Here is a 20474-nt window from a genome sequence, read left to right as displayed (position 1 = left end):
ATGTTCAATTACACACAGCACAGAGAAAAAAGCAATAGATTAGGAATCGGGTGACCTGAATTCTAATTCTGGTTCTGCCACGAATTAACTATGTGGCCTCAGGGAAAACATTTGCCCCAACAGGGCTATTTATCTGTAAAATAAGGCTTGATGCGAAATGAAAACTAGGATTCTTTCCCCCTATAAAATCCTATGAATGCTCCTCTTAACTATGATTGCTTTGGTAAACCAGGAAAATGCAAGTTTTTTTTATCTTAATCTGATAAATTATTCTGACAAGTGTAAGATATATTTTCCCTAATCCTGGATATTTCTCTCCTATCAACACCACCACCTATCAACAAGCTCCCAGCTGAAAGTTTCTTTCTGGAGAGAATTTTCTCTAGAAAGGAATTTCTAAAACATTCTATTGATACTCCATACACATAGGAAATCCATGTGACATAATACTGCCCCCCTGTCAAATAGCATTGCTGAAACACTGTGGTACAATGAAAGGGACATGGCCTCTGAGGTAGGTAACCAAAAATAGCAAGTGAAAGGCTAAGGAGAGCTCTGGGAATCGTGCCTTGCAATGTTAGACAATACAATTTAAAATACTAAAAAGATAATGAAACCCACAGCTTCCTTTTGGAGGATGTTGCACAGAAAGTGGTCTTTGAACTGTTGAGAAAAATTAGAAACTTGTACCATTGTGATTAATTACTATTACTATACTGATTTTTATTCCTATGTAGAATCTACAACATAATCTTGTATTTTTTTCTCCAATAAGATTAATATTTTTTTCCTCCAGAGAAAACTTTAATCTCTCTATACACAGACTTTCTTAACGTCAAGTATTAAGTTTTAAGGGTTGGTGCCTAACATATTTTTATATTGAAATTAGGAGTAGGAGGATTTTCCTAGGCAAAAAACAATAAAACTTTTTAAGTATAAGACAGATAAAATTACTCAGAAGTAATAATACAGCCCTTTTATAATAGTCTCAGTCAATCCATGAATCAAGAGTTTAAGGAATATGCCAAGTACCATGCTAGGATGGTGGTACAAAGACAAAAATAAAACCACTCCTGCCTTCAAAGAGTTTATGTTGTTGTTGTTCAGTTATTTAGTTGTGTCCAACTCTGTGACCCTGTGGATCATACTGTCTGTGGGTTTTTGCTGGCAAAGATTGCAGAGTGGTTTGCCATTTCTTTCTTCACTATGGGGTGTTTTTTTTGAGTAGGTAAAAGAGGCCATTTTTTGCCTCATTTCTTACCTAGCCTTAATCACTGAATGGGTGTTGCCTCAGACAAACTGAGATCTGGGAAAGACCTTAGCTTAAAAAGGCCAAAGTCTCCTACTGCATCTGGGGCCATCTCCAATCATCCTGATTTCCATCTTGCCACTGAACCCAGATGGCTCTGGAGAAGAGATTGAGGCTGGTGATTCTGCACAGCCCCACCTCATTTAATCTAATTCACTTACAAGTCAAAACATTATTTCCTGATGTCACTGGTACTCTTGGAAAAGAAGGACAAACAACAACAACAAGATTATATTGAGAATTCAGGCTGAGAGTGAATTGCTCAAAGAAATCACCTGAGTACATTATATATAGTTTAAGCAAGGGGTAAAAAAGCCACACTGCTTTAGACATCTGTCTTGGTCATTTCCTGTTTTCTCTACAAATTTTCAAAACTGTGTGTGTGTGTGTGTGTGTGTGTGTGTGTGTGTGTGTGTGTGCGCGTGTATCTAGAGGCCGTTTGCTACACAACTTAAAGAATAAAATAACATTTCAGCCACCGCATTAGAGATTTAAGAACCACAAAGGGTATTTAAAGTCCTATCAAGCATCTGGCAGCGTGATGTACCACTAGACTACCTAATTTCTCCTCTGAAAATAGAACTGTAATGCATATACATATTCACAATACATGTAACTAGTAAAAAGACATAATGTTCTTTTCTCAGCCAAGAACTTTATTTAGCTTTCATTTTAGTCACGCTGAGGCTTAATATGTATAGTCCTCCAAGCTACGTAGAAATGGAAAAAAACCAGACATATGCTTACACACCCTGTAGGATGAAAGATGACTAATGAAAGGTTTAATATGACATACTTTTCTATGGGGAATTCCATCCATTTTAGCTACATGAAAGATAGGCAGTAAAGTAGGGATTCATTCTGCAAAGTCCTTATGCAAATACTGAAGTCTATAGAAAATGAACTCTCTCCATAAGTGATAACTTACATTTGAATGCTGTCTTTCCTTTTTCAAAGCATTATTCCTTATATTATTTGATTCTCCCTTCACAATACCATTTGAGGCACATGAGATTAGTGGAATTTTCCCAATTTACAGAAGCAGAAATTTGGCACCAAGCGGTCAAATCTCTTATCTGGGAGTTATACCACTCATCGACAGAAAAAGGACCCGCACCCTGAAACGTGTGACTGTGCCAGACAAGAACGGAATATTAACTCAGAACACAAAAGAAAAGCCACTCACTCTTTTAAAACTGTCTGAGAAATCTCTCTCGACCAGGTAACTGCATTCTGCAATTTGTTTTGAACTCACTAAGTAGCCCAAATGTCCTGTTACCACCATCCTCAGATCTCTAGGCCATGCTCATTTAGGACTGGTTTTCACTCAGATGAAATGGGAATAAAAGTACCACAGCAATGTTGTATTGGTAACAGGGTTTTCCCTTCTCAGTTGGTGCTTTCTTTGTTTTTCTTGAAAGGTCTGGTGGATCTCCCAACTGCTCTTTGGTTGTTTAACTCTCTGCTCTGTACTGCCACATTACTACAACTGCCAACTATTTACAAAGACTTTGGACTTCCAACTTTGCTTTGCCCTTTGGTTTTCTGGATCTGTTTGCCTACCTGACCACTGACCTACCAACTTTCTAGTGAGCTTCACTTCCCTAGACCTGGTTTCCCCTTCTATCTTTCTGATATGTTATCACTAGACATAGGTGACCCATGAGATAGTGGGACAAAACAGGTCATTCATAATCTATCTGCTTTCAGAAGTGTGTGGGGGTAGCTCAAGCGGTTATGTTATTCTGTTGATCATAGTTACATGGCATTGTAGTTATGTGGCAAATTACGTATTCTTACCATAACCTTTAGAGCTATTTTAAATTCCTAAGAGTTTAAAATTCTACTCATGAGGCTGAATTAACAGAATTTCTAATCCATAAAAGACATATATAAATGCTTATCGGGAAAAAGAAGCAACTTTGAGTTAGTTTAGCAGGACCAGGGGTTGGGTATGATTTGTTAGCTAAAAGCATGATTACTGAAATTAAGAACCGGGAGACTGCATATTAGAGCAATGGTTGGAACCACCAAGGTCTATAATCTGAACGTTATTAGAGTCCAATTTACAAATGTATTCCGACACTGTGTCGGTTGTTTGAAACTCACAGTACCTCCTCCTACTTAACAATACTATAAACAGTGGTTAGACTTTGAGATTAAATGATACAAAAAATTAAAATATTGCTTGTTAAAGTATTAACAAAATCATCAAATTAACCTGGTTGTATAATTGAGAAAGCACTGCACTGAGAATGAGAACACTTGAGGAGATCTAGCTCCTATTCAGCCATTAATTAGCTAATAAAGCTCGGACAAATCACTTTAATAATTTAGGCAAGCCCCATGTTCAGTAGCTGCAAAACAAGGATTTGGATCCAATGTTTAAATGTAGTGACCTCTAAGGTCCCTTCTGAAAACGAAATGCTACACGTCTTTTAAAAACACTATTGAATTAGCAGTAGTTAACAACAAAAATGAGAGAACAATGAAGTTGAATAATAGGGGAATTTAGTTTATCTTGAATGTTGCTGCCAAAAGAAAAATATGTATAGAAAGGAGGATGAAACTGATGGAGACTTGCACTTTAAATCATTTTGAAAGCTGATGGCCATGGCTCCTCCTTGTGCTTAATTTCACTTCAAAGCCTGAAGCTTTCTTTTGTCTTGGTAAAGGTGTGTCATCATTATTAGCCAAAATTGGTGCCAATTTTTCAGCTTATACATGGAGTGAAGAGAGGGAAATAGATTTTCCTGATGGTACTTGGCAGAAGTTGGGAGAGACAGGAAAGAAGGAAGAGGATTAGAGAGACATGTGCATGTATGAGAAAGATGGCCTGCAGTAGGATTTAAGGTAAGAGAGGCAGGACAACAGGGAAGCATAGCATTTACAATTTTCCTCAAGAGTAGAAAAAGGGAGGTGTTAGAGGAGAGGCTTTGGTACAATTCTCATGCTCTGAGCCAAGGATGAACAATTTAGTTGCTATCCAGGGAGTGGAGAAAGGGAAAAAAAGGAATGAAGAAAGAACAATTGGTAATACACGTTTTCAGGATGTTAAGAAATCAAAAGTCTTTAACTCAGGGAGGGCTTACACTGATTATTTTCATGCCACAGTAAATCAATACTGATTTTCTGGTTAACAGCAAAGCAATGGAAAAGAGCAGACAACAATATTTACTTTAGGGGGCATATATTTTTAAGCATCTTCCTAAGGGACTGTTCATCTCTCCAAAGAGAAAATTCTATCAATAAATGGCAAATCTTTTGGAAAACTTACACACAATAATTAGTATGTACTGAATTTTTCTAAATCTTTGTTAAATTCTAAATTTCCAGACCCCCACAAGAGGGGAGAGGGAATGCTGTTTTCACAGAGGGAGGAAAGTATTTGTCTCTGAAACTCCCTAAATAATTCTTCCTTTTTATATAGGGCAATGTCTATTGCAAAAAGTCAAGTTTCTATGACTTCCTAATGGGAAAAAAAAGTGCCTCTGAGGAAATCCAAGTACTTATTAGCTTTTCCTCTGTGTCAGCAGGCCCTACCCACAGAAGAATCATAGCAATGAGTGATTTGACTTGTGAAACAAGAGAGCGAAATCAAGAACAGAAAAATGAGGCTTTCCTAGATATATATCTTCACCTCCCTGCATTGCATCATTTATCACTGTTCATTTGAGTTTGCAATTCTAGACATTAAACTGTGATCTATGCAACTCTAAATAATGCTTTAAAAAACTGTAAAATTAAATGGCACAGTCTTAGGACCGGAGTTTGAATCTAGTCACTGCTCTTTCTATCACTTTTCACTTAATCTGAGCGAGTCTTTTGAGCTGAGTCTCCAGGCACCAGTTTCCTATCGATAAAATGGAGGTGGAGGGTGGGGAGATGGTGTCGGCTGATAGAGACCTGGCCTATAAGGCAAAAAGAGATGGGTTCAAGTCATGCCTCTCACACATACTGGCTGCGTATACTTGGGTTAGTCACTCAAACTGTTAAGTGTCCCAACTCTAAGACAGACTCTAACTAAAGTTGAAAAAGAATTGCTGATTTTTTTTGCTCGTAGCAGCCTACATTGATAAAATCAGAGGTCTGAAACACACACACACAGGATAAAGCTTGTTGTATCTATCTCAAAGGAGTGTTATGAGGAATGGACTTTATAAAACTAGCATACGACATTAGGCAGGCAGGTAACAAACATGCCAGTCACCGTGCTAAACAGGAGGGAGAAAAAGGGCAAAAACAGCTCCTTCCCTCCTTCCACTGAAGGAGAAAACACGTAAACGATCAGGCACACTGTTCGTGTCATTCAGAGGCGTCCGACTCTTCATGACCACGTGGGCCACAGCACACCGGTACTGTTCCACAGGATTCTCTTGGCAAAGATACTTGAGCCATTTCTTTCTCCAGTGGTTTAAGGCAAATAGAGGTTAAGTGACTTGCCCAGGGTTGCACAGGTAGTATGTGTCTGAGGCCACATCTGAACTCAGGTATTTCTAATTTCAGGTCTGGTGCTCTATCCACTGACCCATAGGGCCAGGTATATGCAAGGTATACAGAGTGGATGAAAAGCATATATATAAGTGGGAGTTATTAGGGCATACCTCATTTTATCGCATTTTGCTTTACTGTACCTTCACAGATACCGCATTCTTAACAAACTGAAAGTTTGTGGCAACCCTGCATCGAGCAAGTCTATCGGCGCCACATTCCCAAAAGTGCATGCTCACATCGTTGTCTCTGCATCTTATTTTGGTAATTCTCACAATATTTCAAACTTTTAAATCATTATTAGATCTGTTAGTGGTAATCCGGAATCAGTGATCTTTGAGGTTCCTACTGTAATTATTTTGGGGTGCCAAAAACCACACCCATATAAGATGGTGAACTTAATAAACGTTGTGTCTGTTCTGACTGCTCCACCCAATGCCCACTGCCCCATCTCTCTCCTTCTCCTTGGGCCTCCCCATTGCCTGAGACACAATACCACTGAAGAATATTACATAAACTTAGTTGATGACGCAACAGTAGGGTTTGAGGGTTGACTCCAATTTTGAAAGAAGTTCTGCTATAGGTAAAATGCTATCAAACAACATCACATGCCACAGAGAAATATTTTTTGAAACGATCAATCAACGCGACAAACTTAATCATCTTATTTTAAGAAATTGCCACAGACACCCTAACCTTCAGCAACCACCCCCCTGATCAGTCAGCAGTCATCAAGATGGAAGCAAGACCTTCCACCAGTAAAAAGACCACAACTTGCTGAATAATGCTTAGCATTTTTTTAAGCAATACAGTATTTTTTAAATTAAGGTATACACATTTTTTTTGAATGATGCTACTGGACACTTAATAGACTACAGTATTGTGTTAACACAACTTTTAGAAGCACTGAGAAACCAAAATATTCATGTGACTCACTTTATTTCAATATTCACTTTATTGCGGTGCTCTGGAACTAAATCTGCACTATATCTCCAAGTTATACCTGCTCTAAAGCTGCCTCAAATCAAATAAGGAGCTTCTGATGGACCTAACATGTGCATCCTAAGTAAGAACTTAATGATAGCAATATTTAAAAATCTACTTTTTCCAACTAACAGAATGTTTGCTGACTTATGGAGCACACGGCCAGGCTCTTAAGGTCATAGCTAATCTTTATTCCCTTGTAGATCATAGATCCAGAGATGCAAGGGAAGTAGAGGCCAATAAATCCAACCCCCTCATTTTACATATGAGGAAACTGAGGCTGAGAGAGATTATGTGACTTGTCTAGGGGTACACAAGCTAATAAGGTGGGATCTGTATCCACTTCTCCCTGACTAAGTATCCTATAGTCTCTGTTGCCAAGTGTGAGGCAGAAAGTTAGATGCTTAGATAATATGCAGGTAGGTCCCATAAGAAGCAAATATTTTAAAATGAAAGAGGGGGAAGAAAGGACTGGACATTCCACTGGAGATGTGAATCTTGTTTATAACTTAATAGCTTGAGAGTCACCTATAGGGCTGAATGGCTGTGACTTGGTCCTGACCACATAGCCAGTATGTATCAGAGGCTTTACTCAAATCCCGGTGCTCATGACTTCAAGCTTGGCCTTCAAATTCACTATGCCACGTTATCTCTCAGGGAACAATGAAACTTTATGGAATTACCCAGGTCTTCCCACACAAATAAAAGAACCCAACTTAGTGTTGCTTTGTAGTGAATGGAACCTGCCATTTATGCAGAGCACCAGACAAGTAAATGAAGTCCATACCGTGTACATATCTGGCACTACCGAATCATCACATTATTTAAAATTGTTCCCTTGTACAGCTTTTCTGAATCCCTTCATGCACTCTATTGCAATTAAGAGTTTTTAGAAGGAAAGACTTGGTTGGCACTGGATTTTACCTTGTGTAGAAAAAGAGCACCAAACATTTTAAAGCATGTTGTAATCGTCATCTGTTCTTTCTGCTTTTCTTCTAAAGCAAATGTTTAGGCTTTGAAAAATACAAAAATTGTAATCATCACCAAAATAACTGTATATAAAAAAGGTTTCTATAACCTTTAATAAGTCAGCCTGAAAGTTGACCACTTTGCACGCATCACCAATTCCCTAACTCCAGGGAAAACTGCAAGGAAAACCTATCCCTTTCAATATTTGCCTATTAAGCAAAAGCAAGAGATTCATTTTTTAAAAAGCAAGCATCAGATTAAAAACATCTAGAAGAGCATAAAGTACATTTTACTTATTAAATTAGGGAGTTAGTGAAATACTTACTAGGTAACACCCCATGAGGAAAGCTGCATTTGCTTGTTTTCTCTGATCAGGGCCCGTAAAATGAATTATTTTCTTCCTTATCATTGTAAGGGACTGCATTAAAAATGAATAGCTGTCAGTATTCCATTCATTGTTAAAGTTCATTAAATATTTGTGGCCTGATACATTCCCCTTTATACTGTGATTTCAGAAAAAAATCCCAAACCTCTCCATTGATAAGCACTCGCCTTAAAAACAAGACATTCAATCTATCCCAATTCAAAATTCTCAACAACTGAGACATGAGAGGTCAATACTAAATCATTAATGCTAAAAACACCAAGATTATTAAAACCTGTTCATGTATAATTACATATATGTCCATATATCATTAAATAATGTTAATTTTAACATAAATGACTAACATGTTCATGTTACAGCAAAAATTAATTTTGATAAATTTCACTCAGAATAAGGTGCCAGATCCCCATATTGTGTGTGACTGTATGTGTCTGTGCGTGTGTGTGCGTGTGTTTGTGTACACACTCTCCCTTGGGCTGTTCAAACAATAGATACTTGACTTATGATATCCGGGTTGTTTTTATTTTTAACTAGCACACCCCAACTCTCTACTCATTCTAGATACCTTATTCACAACTTATGGAACAGAAGGAGGGCCTACAAGCAAATAAGCTGCAGGCTGTTAATAGATCAGACAAAGGAAGTCATATTATCTATCCAACATAGAGTATGGTAAAGCCCCAAAAGAATTCTGATAAAAATTAAAACAAAGACACTAAATAAAATTATGGAAAAAATTTTTATTTATTTTTAAATATACATTTTTCACTACAGCTTCCTGACGAAAATAAAGTAAAAGGAAAGTATGGCTAATCATCCCTGTAACTATTAATTGAGGTTAACCCCCACCCCTCCCAATCTGTTTCATGAGTAGTAATGGAATAAAAGGGAGTAGAAAAGAAGGAAGCTAAAAAAAAAAATGAAGCGCTATCTCTCTGCAAATTTGTGATATGTAACTGTATGCTATGGGAGAAAAATCAAGTGCTCCTTAAACAAGAAGAACTTTAATAGGAAAAACAAATCTTTACCTACATTAAGAGGTAAGAGAGTAAAAGAAAGTGGCAAATGAACATCTAGGCCCACCAAACAGACATGAGGCTCTTCCTGAAGAGGAAGGAGATAGCCTCTAAGAAAGCATCAGCCACTTGCTGCTCAATTCAGAAGTGTTTGTTAAATATTTACGATTTGTAAGATAACTAAGGAGCCGAAGGAAGGATGATATGGAAGCACATGTGCTATCTATCAGGCGATAGATTATGCTGTAAAGGTCAGACAAAAAAGTACCAAGTATTGGTAGCTGATGATTTCCTGCTGAGGGGTTCTGAGGCAGCTTTCTGATAATAATAGAGGGGTCTGTTATCTTCCTGAGGCATGTATCCGGGAAATGACAGGGAACCTAATTCTAAGCCTTGTCAAGGATGACTACTACCTGGGGATTCTGGTGGGCATAGATGATACTGCCAGAAGGAAGCAAACATTTTTAAGGATTATGAAATCTTAGGCAAGACCTCAGATGGTATTTTCATCACTGCCGACAATTGATGGGAAGCATTTCAAAATAGAAAGACAGATTTGGGGAAGGAAGAGCTGTTTAAGAAGATGCTATCTGACAATGGGACTGGGATTTCTGGACCACAGCTTCAATTATAGAATAATGGACTCTCAGAACGAAGTGCACCAAAGAACACTGTATTTGCCTGGAGTTCTTGCAAATCTAAGCAAAAATTCTTTAAATTGAAAAGGAAGCAGGAGGAAGAAAATTATCAGACCACTTCCCCCTCCCCCCAATCAATCTAGATACCATGATGAGTAGCAAGAATGTCAGAATAGTGCCAAAAATTCACAAGAGATAAAAAATCCCTCCCCCCCAAAAAGTCAGAAATAAAACGCATGGCCGTGGAGGTCTATATACAAATTCACAAAGCACGAGTAACAAGCAAGCTAAACTAAAAGACCCTAAGGAGGGAAATTTGACATCACAGGTGTCATGGAAACTTGGAGAGGCTTCAAGACTAGGTTATGACCGTACAAGCGTATAATCAAACCAAAACGGACAGAACTGGTAAAAGGAGAGAGAAGGCAGGATAGGGCAGAGATACACGGGGGAGGATGGTAAAGAAGAAAAGAAGCAGAAATAGAAAATACATCGTTATCTGAGTACACCACAGACAACCTGAAGAGGAAACTGATGAGCAGTTTGGAAAACATTATCTCAAGCCCGGCAGAGTGACATTACATAATAAAGATGGGGGCCGTGTCAATAATCTCGACATCTGCTGAAGTCATCTCTGCGCCAAAAGTAAAATAGCTGCTAATTTCTTGACCTATCTCGACGATTCTGTCCTTCAACAGACGGAGGAAACACCAAGGGTGTCCCCCCATGCCTTGAATTCTCTCCATCCTCATCTCTGCCTCCTGGCTTCCTCCAAGTCTCAGCTAAAATTCCACCCTTTGCAAAAAGTTGTTCCATTGAGATTATCTCCAATTTATTCTGTAGATATCTTGTTTATACATAGGTTTCTGCATGTTGTCTCCCACGTCAGACTGTGAGTTTCCTGAAAGCAGGAAGTATGTCCTTCTGCGTATCCTCAGTAATAGATACATTTAGCATAATAAATGCTTTTTGATTGAGTGGTAGAGAAAAATTCTATTCTAGAGCTGATTTTCATCCATCAGCAGGAAGGAAGTGGTTGCTTGGAGTGGAAATAACGGTGACCTCAGAGAAAAGTTAGCACTCCATCTCAGAATCTGTGACAGAGGTTTGTCAATCTGCGCACAGTCTGATACGTACACTAGTTAGAAAAGTCGAGTGCAGCAGAACAAACACTGACAAGGGAGATAACTTTGAAGAGGACGCAAAACTCTCAAGAATGAAATTTGGAAGACACAAAATGAGAAGGAAAGACACAGATTCAATGAGGAGAAAAAGGGAGAGTCGGATGTAAAGGGAAAGGACTGAACAAAGCAGATTTTGAAGAGTACATAAAGAGAATGAAACCAAACCAGGTCACAGAATAAAGACAAACACAGAGCGTGGTTCTCATGAGCAAAACAAAAATGAAAGGAATATAAAGACCACAAAAAAGCCATTCAGAAAATAAGCTATACTGGGGAAAAGAGGAAGGTCAGCGGCTCTGCTTGCAGCAGATGGAGGGAAGGCAGAATCACTCAGGGCTTCTTTAGCTGCTCTTTTCTGTGCCGAGGAGAAAGACTTTTGAACTGGAAAGAGCGGTACAGAAATAACTGTGGAGGAGTGGATAGTCAAGAGAAACAGGGAGTCAGTAAGAGGGCAACTAGCTGACCCGGATGAACTACAACACAGGGTTACAGAGAAAGAACTGGCAGACGTTACTACAGAACCACCATCAGCAGCCTTTAGAAGAGACTGGAGAATGGAAGGAGACAGAACAAAACAGAAGGATGGGCACTGTCCAGATTTATTTTTAAAAGGAAGACTAAAGATATAGGCTTGTGGGCTTGGGAATATAAATTAAAGGGATGACTTTATTATGTCATGCTCCAGGAAGCTCGTTGAGAAAACCTCATCATCCTGTCAGATCCCATCAGCCTCGGTGGGATCACTTCCCTCTGCCCCCTGACAGGAGGGTACAGCCATCATCTCCAAAACCTCCATTTAAGAAGAGAGCTCAGCTCAAAACATCTTGTTTCTCACCTGGCTGAGGATGACTTCTGGGACTTCTCTGACTTCTACATCACCCCTCCTCCCTGGCTTTTCAGCTTCCTTTTCTATGTTGTCTTTGACAATTAGATTGTAAGCTCCTTGAGAGTAGGGATTCTCTTTTTTCCTATTTATATCCCCAGCGCTTAGCACAGTGCCTGGCACATAGTGGGTGCTTACTGCTTATCACTGACTATGGCTGGTGAACAGCTGAGAAAGAAGTAAAAAGAAATGGTGATGGAAATTTGTTGCCCAAAACGTTAGGGAGAGTGCCTGAAGTTCCACTGTGTGTTGGTGCTAATACCTCACTGCATCATAGAGCAGGTGGGGAACTTTATAAAATGAAAATGAGTGCTTCTTCTATGTACTCAAGAATATGTGTGTATAACAACAGGGCTACTGAAGTTAAGGAACACTGGCTATTTCATGTTTAGGCGTCATAATGTATATGTAATACGATTAATGGAAAATAACTGAAATACATTTCTTTTAAAAAAAAGCAAAGGATTAGTAATCCCAATGGGCCAGGTTATCTCCATCTCTAATATCTAAACTCCACTTCTAAAGACTAATAAGTCATATCGGACTAATCTCATTTCCTTGTTTGTTTTGACAGGGTAACCTCATAGGGCTAATAGACTGGTTGACCACACTGTAGCTATTTGCTTGGACTTTAGCTGAGTATTTGATAAAGTCTCTTGTACTATATGCGTGAACAAGATGGAGAGATGTTTGCTAAGTGATAGCACATTTAAATGAATTTGGAACTGGCTAAACCAAACCCAAAGAAGGGTCATTAACAGCTCAATGTCACCTCTGGAAGAGCTCTCTATTGGTGTTTCCCAGGGATCTGTACTAAGAGCTCTTTAAAGTTTGCAAATCTCTTTACATATATCATCTCCTTAGATTGATCCTTCACCGTAACTCCTCATTTTACAGACGAGGAAACTGAGGCAGAGAGAAATTCAGTGACTTACCCAGGATGGAGGTGGTATATGAACTCTGGTCACCCTCACTCAAAGTCCAGTGCTCAATCTACTAACATAGATGCATCCTAGCTGAAAAGGTGGTGTTCAATTTTTTTTTAAATCACTGACTTATGAATGGCACAAAGCTAGGAGTGACAGATAATATGATATAGGATTGAATCAAGATCTCGAAAGCTCTGGCCAGTCTAAAATGTTAAGCCAAATCCATTAAGATTAAACTTAATGGGACAAAAATAAAGTTTTATATTTTTGTGCACAAAAATTAATTTCAGAAGTATAAAATGAGAAAGGCGTTGGCTACCAAGCAGTTAGTCTTAGAAAGATTTAAGGTTTTAGTTGACTGTAAACTAAATGAGTCAACTGCATCATATGGTAGCTTTAAAGAAGTGCAGTGTCCCAGACTAGGGAGGTGGTAGTTTCTCTTGCTGTCCTAATCGGAATACATTTGGCATATTCTATTCAGTTCCAGGCATTATTTAAAGGAAAGATATTGATGAGCTAGAGAGGCTCCAGAGAATGACGGTTAGTTAGAATGATGATGAGGGGGCTCTAGACCATGCCACTTCTCAGCTGAAGGAACTAGGGATTTTTATCCTGGAGAACAGAAGACTGGGGAGGAATATTAGAATCATCTTTAACTATTTGAAGGGCTTCTATATGCAAAAAGCAACGTTTTTGCATAGTCCTGGAAGGCAGAACTAAGAATTTTTTTTAAAAGAGTATAAATGATTTTTTTAAAAGAAAAGATTTAGGCTTGATGGAAGGAATTTTTTTAAAACAAATTTGTTGTCCAAAATTACATCCTAAAGTCTGGACACATAGACAAAAATGCTTATTTTCAAGAAATGAAATGAATGAAATTTTCAACAACATTTTACTTAATTGGAATATTAATAACATCTTCCATATGATTTCCACCATTTGTGATGCAAAGGTTGATGCGCTTTGCAAGAGTCACGTGAACTCGATGCAATAACTCCACATTTGCTATGTGTCCAGACTTTAGGAACACCCTGCATAAGAGGCTGCCGAGGAAGGAGGTGGTTTCCCCTCCCTAGGACAGCTTCAAACAAAAGCTGGTGGGCCATCTGCAGGCAAGGAATGGCGAATTCTTGTTCAATTAAAAATCAGACTAGATGGGATCAAGATCCCTTCTGACTTTGAGATCCTCTGATTATGATAGAAAATGGACTAATGTTAATTATTCATGATGTTAAATGGGACCTTTTCTTATTAAAATGTTTTAACACAAGTTATCGATGACAATATAAAGCTTTAAGCTTCCTTTTTTTTTTTAACCTGCCTGCTTTTCTTATTTTGTAGTGATCAAGCAAAATACACTACCACATACTCTGTCTCACAGGGGGCAAGTCACCTGACACCCTTTTTGCTTCAACTGACCTAGGCCACACTGGCAAACAAAAGTACTAAGTATTTACTTTACAGTGAGGGGGTCAAGGTCTATGGGATAAAAGAGTCACCAGTTTTATGTAGGTTGGGCTGGTCCTATAATAATAAAGAGAGGCTGTTGGACTTCCTTGCAGCCTGAGGCATAAAAGGCTCAGCCTTTTATGGGAGTTTAACACTGTCATGTTTTGAGTTAGGAGTTATATAATTTATTATCCTTGGTCACCAGTGTTTTATTGCCTCTTCCTTCCCAAAGCCAAACTGTTGGACTGAGTTAAGCCTGGCCCGGAACAGTCTGATCATCGAGATTCAAATTTACTCAAGGAAACAAATCAATCCTTTTGTTTGCTACCATCTCTTATCAAAGGTGAGCAGTGGGAGGTACAGTGGAAAAGGCACCAGGCATAAGAGAACACCTGGCTCTCCCACTTTCTCTATGTCTATGTGGCTTTGGGAAAGCAATTTCATCTCCTGGACTTCAGTTTCATCATTTGTGAAATGGATCCTTTTAGCTCTAACAGAATGCAAAAAGATAATGATCTTATGCCTCAACTCCACTGGTACAGACACTATTGCGTTCTCCTTATTATCCAGTGGCTGCTATGATTCTTAAAATATTGCCACACATACAACCAATAAAAATCAAAACAGTAGAGGCATAAACAGGAACCGTTCAACCAAATGATAACATACATGTAGTTACTTTCTAAAACAAAACAATAAATAAATAAACATACAGGTGCTTTCTCTAAATGTGTAGGAAACATCACCGGTCATTCTAAAATACCTGACACTACGCTTTCGGAGAAGAGGAATGTTTTCATTTTCTGACTAGGCCAATGCTGATTACTTAAATCGAATCTGCTACCAAGAAAATAGTTTACCTTTAATTTCTTATTTATCTTGCAACAATATCTGTAAACCATTGCCAGATTGAGTGGTCCAAAATCTGCGAAGAAGCTTTAAAAGTGAAAACAAACAAAATTGCATATGTATGGATTGGATTTTCTGAATAAATGCCTGTTTTTGTTGTGCATATCAAATTACAAAGAAAACACACAACACAATATGCTGTTACTGGACAAACAATTTAAAGACATTGCCTTGTTACGGAGGAAACAAGTTGGCAAAAGCAAAGCTTCCAAAAATAAATGACCATGATGAACACAATTAACAAATATTTTCTATTCTCACACTAATAACTGGAAAACACCTTTTGGGAAAAAACTGTTACATCTGACAAATTTTTGTCCTCCACCGATAAGAAATGTAAAGCATATCCTATCAAACTCAGTTTAATGTAATATTAGCATAAATTTGAAAATATATATGCTTCAACTTGAACAGATGAATTCTAAGCTCCCTTCCAGTTCTTAACATTCAATCATTCTGTACAAATTGTTTCTGAAAACTTGAGGGGAAAAAAGCATAATCTCACCACCCACCCCCATCCAAGATCTATTTTGCCATGAAGGATGAAATTTATTAATGGAATCTCTATATCCATTATCCAATCCTATAATTCCAAAAAACTAATATGTCCTTCCGGCTATTCTGAACTAAGGTGCTCTTCTACCTTAGTGAAAAAATGACTAGATTCCCTATTATTTTAGAAGAGCACAAGATGATACTTACTTCTCATATTCAAATTCGTCATCTATGGAGAAATAGTGTATGTTTGCAGCACTCTTTGGTTTCTGGTAAAGAATGGCAAAACAAAGGCGATCTGAAATGCAAAAAAAGTCAAAACTAATACTACTCTTAAAATGACAAGCTTGATTTCTTCAGAGGAAAAAAGTCTTGTAAGTGATCCAAATCCTCTCAGATTTCTTTTATTACAAACTTTTGTTTTTCATGCATGTTTCCACATACTAGGAAACTCAATTGGTGAATAATAAAAAATGCAAGCTGTTTCAATCATTCATAAGGATTTTTTTTAAAAAACCGATTATTGTCTTTGCGATAGAAAAGGGGGGTGTGGGGTCAGAAGTCCTGGGTTCAAATTCTATCTTTGCCACTAGGTGACACCGGCAAGTCGTTTAACCTCTTTGGGCCTCAGTTTCCCCATCTGTAGAATGACCCTTAAGATGCCTTCCAGTTCTTAATCTGTGATCTTACGACCTTTCACCCATTGAATTTAAGCAGGAGTGCCTTCCCATGGAGTTGCACTGCCTAATTTCTGGATCAATCACAAATTTCTACCACTTGTTTATTGTAATACTTAAAATCCTGAGGTTTCAGCTCATTATAGCATTTGTAAACAGCCAGCACACACCGTAAAACTTTTTCAATAATATTCTATTTGTCCATGCTCAGAACATCCTGAAAAAAACTGCTAATGCAGCCAAGTCGTAAGGCAAGCGCTTCCACCATAAAACCATTTTGGGGGTTATTTTTAAAGGAGGAGCTTCTTTCTGCTTCTAAGTGAAGTCCAGAGGAAGCAAAGAACCAAACAAAAGCACTCCATGTCTTTGGGGCACATTTTTTTTTAGAAACAAGAAGTTACGTTCCCAAACACTCAGTCTGGTGTTGATTTTCTTTAAAGGCTAGGGCACTATTCAAAATACAAACTCCAGAAGGGCTGGCTTTTCTATCGGTTTGGAATCGGACCTTCGGCACCGCAGTAAACACACGGGGACGTCCCCTAGGATAGTGAAACAGCAACCAAGCTGCAGACTGCCAAGCAGCGTTACTAGGCTCTCTCCTCTCCCCTCTCCCCTCGGAAAACTGTCTTTATGCCTCCCCCAGAAACCACCAACATCTATAAAGTCCACAAAAAAGCAAGAGACACTCGTTTTTGCTTTAAAGTGTCGCAGAATGCAGGCTGGCAGGTTTCTTTTAAAGTTCTATTTTCGGTATAATTAGTGGTAAGAAACAAATGACGCCAGCGGGCATCGATCCTCAAAACAGTAACTTCCAAAAGTCTTGACCTACGCTCAACTCACTCCATTTCTGCCACCACACTTACAAATTACTTGAAAAAACACGTCATTTAAATATCTGCAACGACAAACCCCAGATGCAATAAGTTAATGAACAAAATTACTATTATAATATCCCCCATAAAAAAGCGTGCATAGGCTTCTCCCAAGCAACCGATAAAGTTGGTGGATTTTTCTTTTAAAAGGATTAATTCTGAAAGAGCTCCAAGCCCCACGGAACTCCACAGTTCTGGTGGAGGGCATGCACACCCCTCATGGTTTTGGAGCTGATCTCTAGTTGCAGTCCTTCTGTCATCTGGGGCAAGTGTCCAGCTTCATTCTATCTCCCTCACTCTCCACACGGCAGTGATTCTTAGAGTGTGCAAGACAGAAATGCAAAGTAGCAATTTTTGGATCCCCCCTCCCCCCTTTTAATATGCTAATTTTTTTTTAGTCTCAGACTAAGTTGGCGAAGGGCTGGGGGCCGAGGAAACCTCCAGTGAGCAAAGGTTTCCTTAGAGAAGAAATGCCAGGGCCGAGATCTGGGGCTGGGGTCTCAGCTCCCTCCCTCCGCCCTCCTCTACTCTCTTCCCACCCCTCTCCTCGGGTGGGGGTCAGAGCCGCTGCTCCAGACCAGCCAGGCTGGGCTCCCCCTTGGTGTAAGACTCACCTTTGATCACCTCCACTACAAACTTGTCCTTGCCAGTCATGATTTTAAAAGCATCTAAGAAAACGCCGCGGAGCAGAGAGCGGGGAGGAGGGGCGGGAGGAAGGGGAGAAAAGTGAAGGAGACAAGAGGGCGGATCTAACTGCCCAGACCAGCAGCTGGGAAGAAGCGCCGGGGCCACACCCCCGAAATAAAAGAGGAGGAAGAAAAAGTTTAAAGGGTGCAAAGGGAGGAGGAAGCGGCATCTCCGCGGATCCCAGGCCCGACCCTGGGGACTGCCAACCTTCCCGAGAACCTCGAGAAATTGACAACTTTGAAGCAGTGTTTTCAAACTGTGAAATGAACAAAAGAAAAACTCCTGGAGGTGACACGCCCGCCCGTCGGTGGATTCTTCTGAGCATTTTTATTGTCGCAAACAGATCTGTGAGAGCTGGGAGCACACTTCGGCTGATGGGACAGAGACATTGATTCGGGTACGCGAAGGGGATGCACACAGACACAGGACTAGCTCCCTAAGTGAAAGTCTGTCTCCGGGCCAGTTTCCTCCACATTCAAGGCTCCTCCCCCTGTTATTGCCAACAGGCTGGAATGCGGAACCAGCCCGGCCAGGAGGGCGCCGAGGCCCCACCTCCACAGAGGCCCCACCTCCACAGACGCCTCCAGCTGCGCCCACTTCTGGCCAAGGGCTGAGTGGATTGCTCCAAACCCGGGAATGTGCCTTAATAAACTGCAACCCAGGGACTGCACCTCAAAGAGCCCCGGAGACGGGGAAAGTCTTATCTTTGGAAAAGGAAAATGCTCCTCTGAACGCAGCCCCATCCCGCGCCCCCTCTAACCCCCTCCATCGCATGAACGCTTGGTGGGTCTGGTCTGTGCTGGAGACAGCGCGCCCTCTGTTGGGTCAGCTTCCACCAGCCGCTTCTGCGGTCCCCAGCTCCATAGGCAGGCAGGTACCTCAGGGCATTACAGAAGATGCTGAACCACACAGCTGGCTGGAGATCCAATGAAATCACCCACCTGGGGCGGCGGATCCATCAATATGAAAATACCGCGTCCTGCTTCCTATGGCTTATCCTTCGCGTTCCGGTACAAAAGAACAAGATTCATAAGAAGTGACTGGAAGAGGGCGTGAGGAAGACAGATGCTAAATATTTTCTCTCCTTTAGTGTTTTTTTTTGGGGGGGGGCGGGGAATGTAAAAGGTACCCTGACATCTGGAGCTGCTGTTGCAATGCTCCTTAGAAGGGCAGACGTAGATGGCCTTATAGCTTGATAGAGATAGATATCGATACTATGACTGCTAGTTATGTGCTATTGCTATGGTTACTATTCAGGTACCTGACAGAACAGATAGAAATCCTGGAGGAAGAGAGGGAGAAAGGAGAGAGAGCGAAAGAGAGGGGGAGAGAGAGAACACACATATTATATATGTATTATACATACATCATTTTTCTTCCTGGAAGGGAAAACTGAAGTGTAATTTTACCCTTTGCTGAAAACTCTGCTACTGAAGGCAAAAGCAAACATTTACACTCCCAGAAAACTCTTCAAAATACATACAATCTCGACTGCTTTAAAAAAAAACAATTGCATGCAGGCAAATGACTCTTGAAACTTACTCCAGCAAGAGAGGCAAAAAAGAGATCGTATCTGACAACCTGGGACCTAATCTCTGTGCAAGATCAAGAAGGAATAAAATGGTCAAATGTCTCCCAAGGAATGAAATTCCATCTCCTTAACAAAATCTTCCCAGATATAACAAAATGAGATATGAGTGCCTGTATTTTTTTTTCAGTATACAATGCTGAAAATCATTTTTTATTCCCCCCAACTGCACATGCATAATATTCTTAATAGTCTTCTCTATGTGGGGAAAAATCATGGGATCTTACATTCTCAAACTGTAAGGGACCTTAGAGACAACCTCCTTCATTTTTACATATGAGGAAACTGAGGCCCAGAGGGGCTAAGTAATTTATCTAAGACAATGCAAGACCAGATCCCCGGATTCTAAGTCTTGTACTGTTTCCACTGTATCGCATCAGTTAGTCCTAGGTTTAATTGTCAGCTCTGTCACTGTTTGCAACTTTGAGCAAGTTAGTCTCTGTGACCCTGTTTCCTCATTTGTAAAACAGGACTAATAATACAGGGTATTATTATGTTATACCTCCCTGGCTCTGCATAAAGTACTGCAACTAGGAGGTGCTATGCATATGTGAACTAATGCCATGATGGTTATTCCTACCATCACTACTGCTGCTACGTGTGTGGTTACTATGGTTACTGTCCAAGTACCTGCCAGAGCAAACAGAAATCCTGAAAGTATGGGGGAATAGGGGAAGGGTGTTCTGAAAAGGGCAGCAAGGCAGAAAGGGTCCCCTTTACAAAGTTTAAAATGGGGATCCAAAATTTAAGCTTGTGATGCTTGTGTGAGTCATTCGTAGTTCCTTGATATGTTAGTCAGTGTTAGTGCTGCTTGTCCTAGATAATAAGAAGGAAAGTAGCTGCTGTTCAGCTTCTCCTAGAGTGCAGAGCTCAGAATCATATTTATATAGTTCTGTTTCATACATAATTCTTCCCTCCCTTCCCCCCTCCCCATTTTCAGAACCAATGTGGTACACAACACTAGCCAGGAAACGGAGTGGGGGTTCTAGTTGGGGGTGTGATGGTAAAT

General features: G+C 39.9%; 1 protein-coding gene across 7 annotated transcripts in view; it reads right to left on the bottom strand.

Moving 5' to 3' along the window:
• Positions 1-20474, bottom strand: part of CDC14B (cell division cycle 14B) — a 142020-nt gene that overhangs the window by 62442 nt on the left and 59104 nt on the right. For 5 of the 7 annotated variants that reach the window (XM_036741879.1, XM_036741877.1, XM_036741881.1 and 2 more), the window contains exons 1-4: positions 17805-17920; positions 15849-15939; positions 15098-15173; positions 8079-8171 (exon numbers count right to left, since the gene is read on the bottom strand). In XM_036741879.1, coding sequence (XP_036597774.1) covers positions 8079-8171; positions 15098-15173; positions 15849-15939; positions 17805-17844 — 300 coding nt within the window. In that variant the 5' untranslated portion in view covers positions 17845-17920. Of the gene's footprint in view, positions 1-8078; positions 8172-15097; positions 15174-15848; positions 15963-17804; positions 17921-20474 lie in introns of those variants that run through there. The other 2 variants (XM_036741882.1, XM_036741884.1) reach the window with 2 other exon arrangements.

This window comes from Trichosurus vulpecula, chromosome 1 (genome assembly GCF_011100635.1).
Source record: "Trichosurus vulpecula isolate mTriVul1 chromosome 1, mTriVul1.pri, whole genome shotgun sequence".
Classification (NCBI taxonomy): Eukaryota; Metazoa; Chordata; class Mammalia; order Diprotodontia; family Phalangeridae; genus Trichosurus; species Trichosurus vulpecula.
The sequence above is the reverse complement of the archived record's forward strand: the minus strand, read 5'-3'. Positions and strand labels throughout refer to the sequence as shown.